The sequence below is a fragment of the Bolinopsis microptera genome, chromosome 12, assembly GCF_026151205.1.
Source record: "Bolinopsis microptera isolate Bmic1 chromosome 12, MBARI_Bmic_1.0, whole genome shotgun sequence".
Classification (NCBI taxonomy): domain Eukaryota; kingdom Metazoa; phylum Ctenophora; class Tentaculata; order Lobata; family Bolinopsidae; genus Bolinopsis; species Bolinopsis microptera.
Window position 1 is genome coordinate 7,045,281 of NC_087083.1, and position 16,945 is coordinate 7,062,225.

Sequence of the window (16,945 nt, forward strand, 5' to 3'; positions counted from 1 at the left end):
ATTGAGCAGAGAATGCATTAAGATCAGCCCTTCCAGAAAGTTCCTCCCAGCTCGCCAGACTTCCTGTTTAGTATTTACAATGAGATAACTATATAAGTATAGATGTCAGTGCAATACCTCTATAGTTATCTACTTTGGTCAAATTCCCTTTTTTTAGAACAGGCACGATGTTTAAGTGCGTCCATTGGTCAGGGACATCACCATTAACTAACCTCACCAGAACGGAACAAATAAACCATGTTTACAATGAGATAACATCACGTGATCGGATCACGTGTTTTTATAACAAAGCTAGAGATTAATGGGCAAGGAGACTGCTTTTCGTGTGTGTGGGAGGACGAGTAGGTTTAGAAACTTGTCAAGAATGTTTACTGTGAAGTGCGTGATCAGCAATTCCAGAACATGTAAGACTATTGTCCCTGGATCCTTGAGTCTCTCCCCATCGGCAACAATTAACACAACACTCAGCAGCTCAATGTGCAATAATAAATAAAATAATAAACCCTATAAAGGAACCAGGATGTATCACATTCTTTCCAGATTCATAGGTAGCGATCATAGCAGTCTGCAGGCCCCACGTGATCAAATCTATATTAGTACTACTACTAGACAGGATTAAACTACCTGAACATTACCAGAAAACCAACAAAATATGTTAGGCTCATAATGACCAGGGTATATATAATAGCATTGTCCGTGGAGAAAATTGGTTTCCAGGAATCCACTTTCACAAGCATTTCTTAACCCACTCTCACTCGCCTGTTGAGTGCTGAAGTAACCTTGTTGGCCAAAGACTTGACCACTAGACATAAAATTGACCACAAGACATACCATGGATTATGAAATTGTGCAGTAGGTGAAATCAGTGTTGTAACTGATTGTCACTTGTCAGATACTTGTCAAAAATTTCGTCGGATCTATAGTTATTGATTTGTGTTTTGCTTGTTATTGAACAATGGACCGCTTGTCGCGGCGCCGCGATTTTTGGCCAAAATAATCGCGATTTTCTTTTGTCCTTGTGTCCCTCCGAAGGATGTTGATATATGTGAGGTGTGGTCTTCCCCTTCGACGATGTCCTTGAAGGGGTTCAACTGAGTTGGCGGCCAGTTCCAGACTTCAGAGGAAATCTTGTGCCTCCGCAACACTATAATATGTTATAAGAGCAAGGTCGTCAGCAAAATCTGCATCAGTGACCTTGACAGCCGGATGGCGTCGGCTTCTTCTAGGGTGTAAAGTATATCCAAAGTCCCTAAGTAGTAGAGGAAAGCCCTTTATAGATAGTATCTTTTTGAATAGTTTTCTCATTCTAATGTTTTTCTAACCTAATCCAAGCTCACAGTAAATATAGAACATTTTTAAAGTTATCTGAAAAACATGGAGTTGACTCATTATATTCGAATGTAAACTGAATCGGAGCCACATAACTGAACAGAAGCAAGCTCTAAATATGTGCCAGCTATAACAGCTCAGCAGTATCATATACAGTATGGTTTAAAGTACTATCTAAAGATTTGGAGTAGTATCATAAGCTCTTAAAGGTGGGGGTTAACACTACCTTCTTAATTACCACTTTTTCAGGTTAGGTAGCTAATTACCTTGTTTGTTAACAATATTAATTTAAGAATACTACCATCGAGAAGTTCTAAGGGAGGAGATGCAAGGACCACATGGAAGATTAAAGTGTGAAAAGGCACCCAATCTGATATCGATACGAATCATTGTTCATGTTAATTGCTATAACATACTTATTGTAGAATCATTTACTTTTATCATAATCAAACAGTTCTGCTGTTTACTGCAATTAACGTGAACGATATCTAATTGGTGACCTTTTCACACTTTAATCTTCCATGTGGTCCTTGCATCTCCTCCCTTAGAACTTCTCGATGGTAGTATTCTTAAATTACTATTGTTAACAAACAAGGTAATTAGCTACCTGAAAAAGTGGTAATTAGGAAGGTAGCATTAACCCCCACCTTTAAGAGCTTATGATACTACTCCAAATCTTTAGATAGTACTTTAAACCATACTGTATATGATACTGCTGAGCTGTAGCTGGCATATTTTTAGAGCTTGCTTCTGTTCAGTTATGTGGCTCCGATTCAGTTTACATTCGAATATAATGAGTCAACTCCGTATTTTTCAGATAACTTTTAAAATGTTCTATATTTACTGAGAGCTTGGATTAGGTTAGAGAAACATTAGAATGAGAAAACTATTCAAAAAGGGTTGCTGTATAGTTTCTAAAAGATACTATCTATAAAGGGCTTTCCTCTACTACTAGCATTACCGCAGTCAGATCTTTATCCCGGGCTCCCTCGAATACCCTTCTTAGACCAAGAATATGGCTAGTTGTTGACCTACTCTCCCTAAATCCGTTCTGATTGATCCTTAAGATGTCTTCCATGGCAGGCTTGATCCTGTTCAGTATCATCTTATTGAGAGTCTTACTCACTATAGCTGATGTCAGTGCAATACCTCTATAGTTATCTACTTTGGTCAAATTCCCTTTTTTTTAGAACAGGCACGATGTTTAAGTGCTTCCATTGGTCAGGGACATCACCATTAACTAACCTCGCCAGAATGGAACAAATAAACCATGTTTACAATGAGATAACATCACGTGATCGAATCACGTGTTTTTATAACATAGCTAGAGATTAATGGGTAAGGAGACTGTTTTTCATGTGTGTGGAGTGACGGAGCATGACTACGGTATTTAAAGGACGGTCCTGTGGTCCGTACCTCACGTTTGATCCAGTTCAGCCTTAGTTCAGCACAATGGCGAGACTTTTCGTTTTTCTAGTGGCTATCGTAGCCGTCCTTGGACTCGTTGAAGGAGCAAAAGGAGACAAAAAGAGAAGAAGAGCTGCAGCGAAATGCGCCAAGAACGTCTTGACGTTTGAGTCGTGTCTAAAAGAGGGATACAAATCAACAGCAGGGTGTATCTCTGGAGATGGGGAACTTAATAAAAAGGATATGAGGAAATGCAGAAGGATCGAGAAACAGTTAAAGAAATGTGACTACTCTTGCGACAAAAAAGTTGAACCAGAGCCAGAGCCGGAACCACAACCAGAACCGCATCCAGAACCACAACCAGAACCACAGCCAGAACCACAGCCAGAACCACAACCAGAACCACAACCAGAACCACAACCAGAACCACTCCCAGACAGTAGTTGCAAAAGAGACAACTTTGACTTCGGGGGAGCAGACCTCAAAAGCTTTAGATCAGAAAGCTTCGAGGACTGTGCTAGCCACTGCCGAGACACAGCAGACTGTCAGTCCTTCACCCTCAAGAAATCTGACAACTACTGCTGGCTAAAGAACAAGCGAGGAGGACAGACTGGACCCTCACCCGCTGATGATTTAATCAGTATGAACATCGACTGTGCTCCAAAACCAGGCTTTGTAGCTTCCGACAGATCATGTGCCATGGACGGTTTTGACTTCGGGGGTGCAGATTTGAGGAGCTTCAGAGCTGAGAGCTATGAGGTCTGTGCCATAGCGTGTAGTGATGCAGCTGATTGCCAATCATACACTCTGAAGAAGTCAGACAACTACTGCTGGTTGAAGAGGAAGAGAGGAGGAGAGACTGGACCCTCTCCAAACAACGCCCTGATCAGTAGGAACATGGAGTGTGAAACTCAGGAGCTTAACAAAGACTGTTCAAGAGACGGCAAAGACTTCGGGGGAGCGGACTTGAGAAACTTCAAAGCCGCCAGCTTTGATCAGTGTGCTCGTTCCTGCAGGATGGCTCAGGATTGTCAGTCCTTCACACTTAAAAAATCTGACAACCACTGCTGGTTGAAGAGGAAGAGAGGTGGACAGAGCGGACCATCGCCAAATGTTGATTTAGTCAGCATGAATATCGACTGCTCCCCTGAATTTGACAACACAGGACATTTCAATAAATGTGCCATGAAAGGTTTTGACTTCGGGGGTGCAGATTTGAGAAACTTCCGATCTACTGGATATGTGGATTGTCACACGAGCTGCTTTGACGCTGCTGACTGCGTCTCCTTCACTATAAGAAAGTCTGACAACCACTGCTGGCTGAAGACGAAGGCTGGAGGACAAAACGGTCCCGGAGCTAACAGTGGTTTAATTAGTGCAAACATGATTTGTTAAAATAATTTATCTTCTTTGGTTTAATTCTTTATCGGACTTCTGTTATAGCATGGAATAAAATTAAGATTAGAGGCATTTTTAATAAGATTTGAAATAAATAAATGAAATGTTGAAAATGAAAGGATAATGATCATGATTGCGCTAAATATTTCATGATTTTCATGTATAACTATAATTATAAACATTACGTAGCATTTTGATTTCAATTGTCGTGTTTTATTTTAGCTGCGTTTTTATCCACTGAAAGGAAATAATATAAAAATCATATAAAAATTATCATTTACAAATTTTATTAAAAAGATTTTATATGATAACAACTAATACTATAACAGGCAAAACAACAATTGAGTCAAACAGTGAAATTTCGGTTAAGGAAAAGGCAGAAAAGCTTCTCTTCAAAGATCATCCAAAATCTCTTTTTTTATTTTGATGATTTTCCGTTTATCAAAACTTTCTTTGGTAATCTAACTTTCAGACCTCAATACTAGGTCTTGTGGCTGTGCCATCTACACTTTCCACAGTGAGGGGTCGTTCACATATTACGTAATCAGCCGAGTGGGGGGGGGGTTTCCAAATGCTTACGGTTGATTACGGGGGGGGGGGTAAAAATTGCTAAAATATTGATTACGTAATATGTGAACGACCCCTGAACTCATTAATTGGTCATTCAAGAAAAATGCTTGAACAGTTTTCAAGTATTAAACTACTAATAAATGACTCATACATTTATTTCCACCAGTCATAACTTATTCTCGTAAATTTGTACCTTAATCAGAATAGATAATTTTGTTAAAAAGCGCATTCTCCCAAATTGCTGGACTACAATGCCGGCCCCCCTCCCCATGTGGGCTGCAAACATTTGTAGCACCATTGAACCAATCGGAGGGATATTAGGACGACTGTGCTAAATCGAGCTATTTTAACATACATGTTATTATATATAAAATATTGATTGTAGGACATGTTCGGTACTTGATCAATACATAAAAGCCGAAGATATTGACTGATATTGTCAAGCATTAGACAATTTTAGCTAGCAGAGTATCGAAGTGCCCAGTTCAGTTCATGGTCAATTCTTCCTTTACCTTTAGTAAGCCTTACTACTAGCCTGTGTAAATTAGATATTACATTCCTCTCAACACTAACCTCACAGTGAATCATACAGGGTGGCCCATAAGTGACTACCCACACGCAACCTCTTAATAACTCACGTAATTCGTCTCCAAATTGCACCAAAATTTCAGAGATTATAGATATGGGTCAAACTTAGATTTCCTGAAAGTTTCGTAAGCCACGCCCAATTACAGTGGGCGTGGCGTGACACTCCCTCTTTTTCACTATTGTCTTCATAAAATGAGAACGCTTTAAGCTAAGAACTCAAAATTTTTTGCACACATTTGGCTTGATAATTGAAAACCTTTCCCAAAGTTTCAAGTTCATTGGTTAAAATATGGCTAAGTTATGACCATTTCAAAACTCATCGGATACGTGATCCGAGCACTCAGTCAGTGATCTCGTCACTTGGTTAATGGCCTGTTTGGCTCACATGCACCGCTTGATTGGTTGCAGCCTGCTTATGGGCCGGCCTATACAGCTGACTGCACCTAAAACGCTATCACACGAATTTATGGTGGTGTCACCATTTCAGGGCTTGTTAGCCCTGCTAGTCACAGGTTCCTTACAATCAATAAAAAGGAATGAACCATCCATTGAATCATCGAACCGGGCCTACCGAATCACAAAGAAACACAAACTTTTGGACCGTGATTTCCAATCGAGGATAGATTTCGCCAACACATTCCTGTCCAAGCAGAATGTGGATCCCTACTTTGAGGACGAAATCTGGTACAGCGACAAGGCCATATAAACGGATATGTCAACTCCCAGAATGCAATTCACTGGGGCTCTACTAGACCAGATTAAGTGGTGGAGAGAACGGCTTTTCCTGAAAAGTCACGATCTGGTTTTTATCCTAAAAATTTGTGTTTCCCTTTCTAGCAAAGTCATCATCGGTATCCAATCAAAGCCTAATGAACCTCATTAATACACGCTAACGCCTTACTCTTGATCAGATTGGGTGACGAGATCACTAATTGAGTGCAAATAGCACTGACTGAGTGCTCGGATCACATATCCGATGGATTTTAAAATGGTCATAACTCAGCCATATTTTAACCAATGAACTTGAAACTTTTGGAAAAGTTTTCAATTATCATGTGTTGCAATGTGTGCAAAAAATTTTGAGTTCTTAGCTTAAAGCGTTCTCATTTTATGAAGACAATAGTGAAAAAGAGGGAGTGTCACGCCACGCCCACTGTAATTGGGCGTGGCTTACGAAACTTTCAGGAAATCTAAGTTTGACCCATATCTATAATCTCTGAAATTTTGGTGCAATTTGGAGACGAATTACGTGAGTTATTAAGAGGTTGCGTGTGGGTAGTCACTTATGGGCCACCCTGTAATACAACTCTCGTAGCACATACCCTCCTTCTGAGAATGTAGCTACATTAACCATGGTAACTATTGCTGTAGTAACCATGGTAACTATATTAACTATAGTAACTCAACTCTATGGTAAAATTAAAAACATTATCTTAATTAACTGTAGTATGTGTAACTACAATTCCTATACTATTGGGACTATTGCTAGATATCGTAACTATCGCAACTATAGTATATGTATTAGCCTATAAAGCTTTAGTAACTATATTTAGTAATAATAATGATGATAGTAACTATATTTAGTAATATTAATGACGATAGTAACTATATTTAGTAATGATAATGACGATAGTAACTATATTTAGTAATAATAATGACGATAGTAACTATATTTAGTAATATTAATGACGATAGTAACTATATTTAGTAATAATAATGACGATAGTAACTATATTTAGTAATATTAATGACGATAGTAACTATATTTAGTAATAATAATGACGATAGTAACTATATTTAGTAATAATAATGACGATAGTAACTATATTTAGTAATGATAATGACGATAGTAACTATATTTAGTAATGATAATGACGATAGTAACTATATTTAGTAATTATAATGACGATAGTAACTATATTTAGTAATAATAATGACGATAGTAACTATATTTAGTAATAATAATGACGATAGTAACTTTAGTACTTTTTTTCCCCAGGTATCACCAGGTCACGGGAGAGCTCTCTCAGGACGAAACCTGCAAAGCGCGATTTAGAAGCTATACTAGGTTAGTTACCATGACAACGCACTTTTACCAGGTTTCCTTATTTGTATCAATACCTTCTGTATGTGATGAAGTGTGTTTTTACTCGTGACTGTTGGGGGTAATTTTGTTTAGTACGAGAAATGTGTCAAGTGACTAGGGTAACAAGGAGTTCGAAGCGTTACTGACGTGGACAACTTGGAGAGGGATAAACTGTTTGGTTAAAATCACATTTCCAGTGTTCTAGAACATTCGGTAAATTAAGAGCAGTACGCCCCCCCCCCCCCCCCCCCCTCCCATATCAGAGATCTCCAATTCTAAATCGCTCCACTATATTAATACAGGGTGGGCCAAAAGTCAGTGTGCAAACGTTGGCCTTAATAGCTCAGTCACTGAGTGCCCGATTGAAATAATTTGTTCTGGTATGACTTCAGTGGCGTAACGTTACTTTGTGCCGCCCCCCTGCTAATTGAAATTTGCCGCCCCTATCCGGAGCCGGCTCGCTTCGCTCGCCGAGATTTGTCCGTCGCGTGAAGTTACAGTGTAGTGTGTATTGTGTAATCAGTAATGTTTACCAACACGACGTCTAAGAAAACAAAGAAAATTAAATTTTGACCAAGACGCGCGCGTGTTAAACCCACGAAATATTAAAATCGAGCCGCGCATAGGCAGCAAAAATATACCATTATATCGACCTCTATTAATTTTGTGCGCGTTCGCGTTGGATAAAATTTATTCACGTGGTCTGCTGCTTGTCTTGTGATTGGAGGAAATTGCATGTCAGTCGATGATATCAATGCGAGACACCGATACACGACGCACGTGTAGTTATCAGAATGCTAATCGTTTGTTATCTTGGTTTTACCGTATGGCGTGTGCCCTAGAATGTACTTTACTACGTCTTGCGTCTACCGTCTGGCGAGTGGCGTCTACGTTGTTGATTGTTGATTGTTGATAATTGATTGTTGATTGTAATTGTGTAAACTGTAGACTTGTTGTCACTTGTGACTTCTGAAATCTGAGTTCTGACTGCTCACTGCTGACTGCTGAGTGCAGAAACTAAGCCGTTATCTGATAAGTTCCATGCCTATGAGCTATCAGTTGACAGTAAACAGTTATCATTTATCGTTATCTGCTATCACTTAAAAGTTATCAATCTTAATCTTGAATCTTAAGTTTTAATTTAAGTAAATTGTTGATCAATTCTATATTAAGTATTTCAACAGCTCATTTAGATCTCTTATTATTAACGGTATAGTAAAGTGTAAACGGTTTTTAATCTTAATTCTAATAGATCAATAATCAATTCAATTGACTCCATTGTTAACCTGCAGTGTGCAGATTGCCACGACTAACTGCTATGACTAGTTTTTAGTAATGAATTGCAATATTGTGAACTCGACCGTCGACGTTCAATTTTGTTGATTGATCATTGATCATTGATCGGAATTGCCTAAGGTCAGCGGTGCTTTCGCCTTTCAGCTTTGCGCTGGCCGGTTCACGAGTCACAGTATTAATGATGTTTTTGTATGACGTTTGTTGATAAGTTAGGTCTTAGCCCTTAGGATTTAATCCCTTAGGGCTGATTTGCATTTTGCATAGAATCTTACTGTCGCATGGATATTGTCAGAGTCCGCCGTCCGGTCAAATGGGAAACTGGAAGGACTGCAAGCGCTACCGTATTCTTGGTCACGTACCCACTTGGGCCACCCGACTTTCGTCTTTCAACGTGAACTTCGTAAGTTAATATTAGTTATAACGTTTATTCCTGTACTGATGTGCAATATCCTACCCAGTACCCCTACTGAAGCATGTGTTAAAGTTAGCTTTAATGTAGTTGACTCATCACTTGACATAGATTTTTAAAGCATGTTGCATGACTGTTGTCCACCAATTTAATCTACATGTGTCATATGCGTACATTTTTGTTATAGTCTGTGATTTTCCGCGATAGCCAACATTCAGTCACTCATCACTCATGTGATATGTCCATTGTCCTACCGCCCGAGAGCCACTTTTTTTAGGTTTGAAAATTAGCAATACTATTATTATTATTATTAACATGATAATAAGCTGCAGGCTGCTCACTACTCATCATCATGTATACAATATATCTAATTCGACAATCAATCGCATTGCAATTTGTAATTGACGACGACCGACCTCTTGATTGATTATTTTTTCACAACAGTTAACATGAAGCGAACTAAAGAATCTGGGGCAGCGTACAGAAACAAGAAGAAGAAGAAGGAGGAGTTTATGAAGTCCTATCCCAAGATAACAAGCTTCACCGCAACTGCAGGACCAGCGTTCCCTACTGCCGCAGAAGCCCGAGTAGCAGCACAAGACGTGTATTGGCGGGAGGAGAGCCGTCCCGATCCAGTCGAGGAACCAGATGAAGAGTTGGAGTTTCCCCTATTTGAATCGGACGACGAAACAGGTAAGAAAATTACTGGAGGAACCCCAAAATAATAGGTCTTTACTAATTTACTGAAATAGTGACATGATTCTCTAAAACTCCTGTTAGTGCAAGAAAGTACATATAATTGACTTGTTATCATAACTCATAACTAATTACTAACAAATAGTAGTACGGATTACGGAGTATGATACGATAATCAGTCTATTATCTCGTCGTGAATGGTGTGATCTTAGATATTACATCATAGATTGACTGCCACATCCTTAAATTTCTTTTCACAGAAACATCTTCATTTTTGGCTTGCTTTTTACAGTTGATCATGAAATCTGCGCCAGGTGAAGGAAGCAACGAAGTCGATGCTGTAGTGGAAGCTGCAGCTGCTCTATCACTGGAGGTGAACTGGCCGAGCGACAAGGAGCTGTTCAAAGACAGACAATGTCTCAGCATCGCTGACAAGCGGGCGATACTGCAACACGGACCTTGTCAACCCTCAACGTTGTCGAACTACTATGTTAGTAAGCAACAGAATGGACTCGAACTGCGAAGAAAATGGCTCTGCTATTCACCACTAGGCAAATATGCCTACTGCGAGACATGCTGGCTGTTCGGGGATAAAGCCAAATCACCGTGGGCAGACAAGATTCTTCCCAGTAAGAAGTATGGCATCTCCAAGAAGATGAAGACACATGAGACGTCCGAGAGCCACGCAGAGGCGCATAAAAATCGACTGCACTTCATCAAAAGCCCAGTCGATCTTCAAGAGCTGAAGATCATCGAGGAGAACGAAAAAAAGTGGACTCTGGTCGTCGAGCGGGTTATTGCCATCATAATAGCTGCTGCCTCTATGAACATTGGATTACGTGGACACAGAGAGGTTGTGGGGGATGGAGTTTGTGAGGGATCCAACTTCCTAGAGTTGGTCAAACTGCTTGCCCAGTTTGACGGTCTCCTGAAGCAAGTGATCGCCACGCCCAAGGGGAAGACTAAATATCTGAGCCCTGCGATCCAAAACGAGCTGATCTCCCTTATCGCCGAGGAAATGCGGATCTCCTTGGTATCGGATATCCTAAAGAGCCCCTACTTTTCGATTATCCTTGATTCGACAGTTGATCTGGGAAAGGTTCGTTCCATCTTTTGGTCAAATACATTTTGATTTCAAATTTGTTTATGTAATATGATTATGTCTGTACAGTGGACAATGGTAAAGAAAAATACCGTTACACCTTCCCTTTTCACTATGTTGTACATTTATTTCTTCCATCGGATGTGTATTAGAATCTAGAAGCTATTTTATTGACATATTTCCCTCACAGGTAGACCAATTAAGTTTGGTGGTGCGCTGGGTTTCCGTTCGAGACTCTCAAGTACAGGTGCATGAGACCTTTCTCGGATTCATCGCAATGTCATCTGGAAAAGCAGAGGCTATTGCTAATCTCGCTATTGAAGAACTCCAGAAGCTGGGAATCACGCTGGACAAACTTAGAGGACAGGGATTTGACGGAGCCAGTGTTATGTCGGGAGTTTATGGGGGAGTACAGACGATACTGAAGAACAGAACCACGAACCCTGTTCCCTTTGTGCACTGTTCGACCCACAATCTGTGTTTGGTGATAAAAGATGTTGTGGCTGCTACCAACCACACCAGTGATTTCTTCGACTGTCTGGGCCAGGTTTTTACGTTTGTTGGATCGAGCTCATTACGCTGGGAGGAGCTGAAGATGAACTCTCCGGGCTTAGACCTAAAAAAACTTTGCCCAACGAGGTGGTCGTCTCGTCATGAAAGCGTTCGGGCCATCAAGAATCGGCAGCCAGATATCATCAGACTTCTGACGAAGCTATCACTCACCAACTGCCGAACATCTGCGGGACTTTTGAGTAGAGTTAGAACTTTCGAGTTCACCATTACTCTGGTGTTTTGGGAGAAGCTGCTCTCCAAGGCACAGACTATTACTAACATGCTCCAGGCTAAAAACCTGGACATTGGAGTTGTGCCAGCTGCTCTCAGCAGCTTTACAAGATTTCTCCGAAATCTAGAGGGAAATTGGGATACTCTCATCGTAGAAGCTCAGCAGCAAGCCATCTATGCTGGGGCCGAGCAGTCATTCCAGCTCACCATGGCCCGGAACCTCTACAGATATTCTGGTCAACTTCGTGGCCAGAACTTACCAGAACCATCGAAGAAGGATTTGTTCAAGGTACAGATATTTCTTCCCACACTGAAGACATGTCGGGAACAAATCCTTCTTCGATTTGAGGGACACAACTCGATAGTGAGCAAATTCGCGTGTTTGCAGCCCAAACACATACTGACGAAGAGTTGCACGGACCTCCGAACTGCTGCGAATGAGTTGGTAAAGATCTACCACAAGGACTTGCAGCCATCATTGGCAGACGAGTTAATTGACCTGAAGGAAGATTACGGGAGTGAGCTAAGGACCGAAGATGTGACAAGTCCTCTCCAGTTGGTCAACTTTATCTTCGAGAGAGACCTTCCGCTGTTGTGTCCGCAGTTGGTAGCAGCCTTGATGCTTTTCATAGCTATACCAGTCACTGTTGCATCGGCGGAACGGTCCTTCTCGAAGTTAAAGTTGATAAAAACTTATCTAAGGTCGACTATGTCACAATCTAGACTTAAGGATTTAGCTCTCATCTCAATTGAGAACAGTGAGGTTGACAAACTTGATCGCTCGAAGCTGGTACAGAAATTTGCCAGTGCAAAAGCAGGGCGCATCAAGCGTTTCCACTGAACATTTATTTATTTTTTTGTATTTTGTAAATTGTTGTAATTGGGTTGACTTGATCTGTGATCATGATGTTTATTTTACTTAACATAATTTATAAGTGTATCTTGAAACGGTTGTTTCTATTTGTCCTACTACGATAACTAACATGGCCAGAGCCCAGGAGCCGGATTTAAAATTATTGAAAAGTCACAAACTGCAAACCTCGAAGGTTAGAGTTCACACAATTACCGTCGTATAAACTTTAGTCACACCGCGCATCATTAGAAATTGGCCTCCGCGCTAAAGTATTAACAATGAAAGTGTAGTATCGTTATCACTTTTTGCGCAACTTTCAGCGCGTGGTTAAGTTGCGCTATAAATTCGTGTAGAATTTTGGAGTAGTAGACACGTTCAACTAATTTCTTTACTTTTTTTACTTCGGTATGAAGAGTCACGGGTCATCACCGGCTACAGGGGGCGGCAAAATTGTGTAATGGGGCGGAAAAATGCCGCCCCCCTAAGGTGCCGCCCCCCTGCTAGCAGGGTTAGCAGGGGCGGTCGTTACGCCACTGTATGACTTACTACTACTGGTTCGAGAAATTTGTCAAATCGAAACATATTTGTGTTCATTTTTTCAAAAGAAGGTTCATTTTCGCATTTATTTGATAGTTTGGATAGTCGGATCGAGCCAAATTTTATTGAATTGTGTTTGGCCATTTAAATTACGTTTGCCCTGAAAAAATGAGAGTTCTAGCTTCTCAGATGACCGAGATATGAATCTTAACGAGGTTATTCATTACGTGTGATCAGGTGATTGGTTTACCTGATCATGTGATTAGGTGAACCCGTTAAACACCCCGTTAAACATTATGGGAATCGTGAAGGCTGCCCAATTAAGGTGTCGTGTCGCGGTGTCATATAATCACATCTAGCATGTTCGGGGAGAACAATATAAGTGTTTTAATATTGAATGGGCGTGGTCTAAAATATTCGAATTTTCAAATTTTGGTGACGGAATCCTCGAACCAGTACTAGTAGGTACAGTAAACCATCTGCAAAGCAACAACCCTCAAATATAAAACACGGCGGGGGTAAAAGACCCAACGTTTGCACACTGACTTTTGGCCCACCCTGTACATGTACTTATTTCCCAGTACTGTCGCCGCACATGTCCTAACACCTAAGGTGCTCGGTATACTTTAGACACGAGAAGGGAACAGAGTACAGACCAAGGGTTACATTTATGTGGGCCCATTTAAGGTTAAAGTAAGAAAAGTAAGGCTACTGTATTCTGGATAAAAGTAAAACGAAGCCACGAGGTGACATACGTCCAACAATGGCGTTTCTCTTGTCGCTAACATTATACTTATAGTGTGGAAGTCGCGCACGTGTTGCCATGGTCACAATCATGTTGCCATCAGCCATGCAAACATTTATCCTAACTCAACAATTGTTATTTTGAGTTCCCAACCTTGTACGTGATTTTATTTTAAACTAATCTAAGTAATAGTTAATAAACTACTCGCAGGGAAAGAGGATCATATGTTAGTACAGCGAATTATTGAAGAGAACAAGGCAATCATTGAAGATGCTCATGCTAAGCTTACTTCACAGGTAAATTAAATATTACTATGCCTATGGTAACTGCTATGATAATTGATAGCCATCTGCCACAGTAACTACTATAGTAACCGTAGTAATAATTAGATATGAACCCTGATCTTCATTTTTATTTATTTGTATTTATACTCTCATTTGTTGTGCTCTTTGCTGTCTAAATGTCGTCATGTGAATTGTGATCAATTGCAGATTGCCCTGGCTGAACTTGTTAGTTTTAAAAGTAAAACTTTGTTATAAGACGCTTTATAGTAGCGAGATACTACTGTAGCAGTAAAACTAGTTACAAATACGTATAACTATAGTAGTATTGCTAAGCTATAATAGTAGTATTGTTAAGCTAGAGTGTGTCGCTAAGCTAGAGTAGAATGGTCTCATACTGCTGCAGTTACTACAGCAACACAAGAGTTACAGATGATACATTCTTTCATTTTTACGGAAACTGAAAAAAGTTGGAATATTTTCCAACATTTTTGACAGAATCTTGTTGAGTGCTCTGGTAGCAGATTATTTAGTCGTTGTTAAAGAATGTCAAGGGATTCTATTCTCAGTTACTATAGCAACAGGACTTTTAAGTTGCAATAGCAACGGCACTTTAATAAAGTAGTAACATTCCTGCAGTACTGCATTCCCACAATAGTATAAATGTTAATAGAAACTAGTACCCTGTTTGCTATACTTTAAAACTTCAGCATTGTTACATTAGTATACTGTAACCTTGTCCCGTTTCAGGAGGAGAAGCTGATTAAGAAGATAATGGAAGTTTCAATGACTGGCAACTCTATCGACTGCCTGGATATACTGACGATCATCGAGTCTTGCTGAGTGTTACCATGGTAACACTCATGTTGCCATGGTAACACGTCATGGTAACTAATACCCAGTGCAGTTTATGACTGAACATCATGCTGTTGCCATGGTAACACATGGTAACACATGGTAATTGGTAACATATGGTAACACATGGAAACACAACATCATCCATCGAATTTCTTGTGCGATTAGGAAGACGTTCCAATGTCAGTGGTGTAATGATGAACTGAACTTTAAGAGTCAGAACTGTGTTGCTATAGAAACTAATAGCAACAAACGGTAGTAACTTGTCAGGACCATAACATGTTTCATTTCGATTTATATTTAAGTTACGATCAAGACTTGTGAATTTAATCCGTGATATATTTAAGTGATTTATATTTTCATTTTACCATTTTGTACATTTTTACCCTTGATAAGTTTTCATGTTGTTTTAGTGTCACGTGACCGATTCCCGACCAATCAGAGAGCTGTAATGTCACGTGACTAAAATGCAGCTCCCGTAGTTTTGTAGTTTCTGTGTTGATAAAGGAGCAGGATTTAAATTCTAATGTTTAATTTTCTGGAAAATCATAAATGTTATAAATTTGTTACGATTCTTAATTGATATTTTTTTGATATTTATAGTATGTCATGAATCATTGAGAGGAAAGAGTATTTCGTGTTACTATGACGACTGTGATACGTCCTGTAATAGAGAGATTGTTTCAATTCACTCTGTTATATGTGTCAATGATCCGAGAGTTGATTTATAATTTATAATTTCTGTTAAAGTTTATACAAAAAATTCCATTTAAAAGATTTTAATCGAATTTAAGCCCCTTCCATTTGCAGTGTCTACCTCAAGAAACCACTATTTACAAGTCTCCCTTTGTTAGACCTATTCATTCATTAGATTAACAATGTATCATTAACAGTAGTGTTCAGGGCATCGGTTCAGGGCAACAGTTAATTAAAAGGAAGCAGTATTTTGTGTCACATGGAGATTTAACTTAAACTCAGTGTTTTAATGAATCTTTCGAATCATTCGATGAAAATAATAAAATTATTAGTCATTTTAATAAACTAATCATCGATTAATCAGAAAAACGTGCAACCAAGGAAACCGCTAATTCCGAGTTCAAATCCTTTAAACAATAAATTAAAAACAATAATTTAACATGGCATGAGTTACTAAGGAATCTGGCCGAATAGAACAGTGTTATGTATTGACTGTTGAGCGATAAATACAATCATTGCCGTAGAATTACTTTGTACAAATTAGGGTGTAAGAGGGCCACCCAATGAGGTAGTTTTCACACTTAACTATTAGTTGTCTTATTCAAGTTTATTAAAATATTAACAGTTCAGATCTGAAGTAACCACAGTTACAATATTAACACTATTCTAAGGAACAGTAGGATCAGTTAGCCTCGATAAGTTGACAGTTCCTCCAAATCAGTGATATGTAATCTGAACTATGTTGAGGATTATCCAGTTTGTGCGCTATTGATCTTTCTGTCCACCACTTTATCAGAGAAGACTGACTCTGATCGAGCTGAAGGGAAAGGGTAGTTAAAGGTCACTGATAAACTCTGAAGTTATTTTATTTGTATCGTCTGTTTTGATGTAAAACGGTTTTTATTTTAAGCAAATGATCCGTACCAGAAAAATAATCCATTTATAATTGTATAGAAAAGCGTTTGCAGTAGACCTACACTATACAATATACTATGTACTAGCAGTACTGCACTTGAAGTACACATACACTACAGTAATTACAGTAGTGCGCGACGTAGTACGCGAAGCCCATATTTAGGAATTCGATCTTGACCACAGGACATTACTGTCAAAGATATCGAGTGGCAAAAAAGTGAAAGTTTTTTGGGCGTCATGCAGAAAACGATAGTTCAACGGCAAGGGGTCGTTCACTTATTACGTGATTACTTTTTGGAGAATTTTCTTTGACACTGCTTTAGTGAATTGTATCAAAATGACACTAGCGTAATCATTTATAACCCCCCCCCCCCCCCCCCCCCCCCCTCCCCCCGCCCC

General features: G+C 39.5%; 1 protein-coding gene and 1 long non-coding RNA gene across 2 annotated transcripts; both read left to right on the top strand.

Moving 5' to 3' along the window:
- Positions 1-7,287: 7,287 nt before the first annotated feature.
- Positions 7,288-15,908, top strand: LOC134824130 (uncharacterized). Its single transcript, XR_010161354.1, has 3 exons — positions 7,288-7,360; positions 14,010-14,095; positions 14,831-15,908. It is a non-coding gene; the product is annotated as an uncharacterized LOC134824130 (long non-coding RNA).
- Positions 9,533-12,505, top strand: LOC134824453 (zinc finger MYM-type protein 1-like). The gene is made up of 3 exons (XM_063836360.1): positions 9,533-9,776; positions 10,040-10,878; positions 11,072-12,505. The coding sequence occupies exons 1-3, from the start codon at positions 9,533-9,535 to the stop codon at positions 12,503-12,505; spliced, it is 2,517 nt and encodes an 838-aa protein (XP_063692430.1).
- Positions 15,909-16,945: the final 1,037 nt, after the last annotated feature.

What these genes read in the sequence shown, in the direction of transcription:
- LOC134824453 (XM_063836360.1), top strand. Translation starts at nt 9,533, where the DNA reads ATGAAGCGAACTAAAGAATCTGGGGCAGCGTACAGAAACAAGAAGAAG. An exon ending in TGAATCGGACGACGAAACAG is followed by an intron (nt 9,777 to 10,039) that starts GTAAGAAAATTA and finishes TTCTTTTCACAG; the next exon opens with AAACATCTTCATTTTTGGCT. An exon ending in CGACAGTTGATCTGGGAAAG is followed by an intron (nt 10,879 to 11,071) that starts GTTCGTTCCATC and finishes TTTCCCTCACAG; the next exon opens with GTAGACCAATTAAGTTTGGT.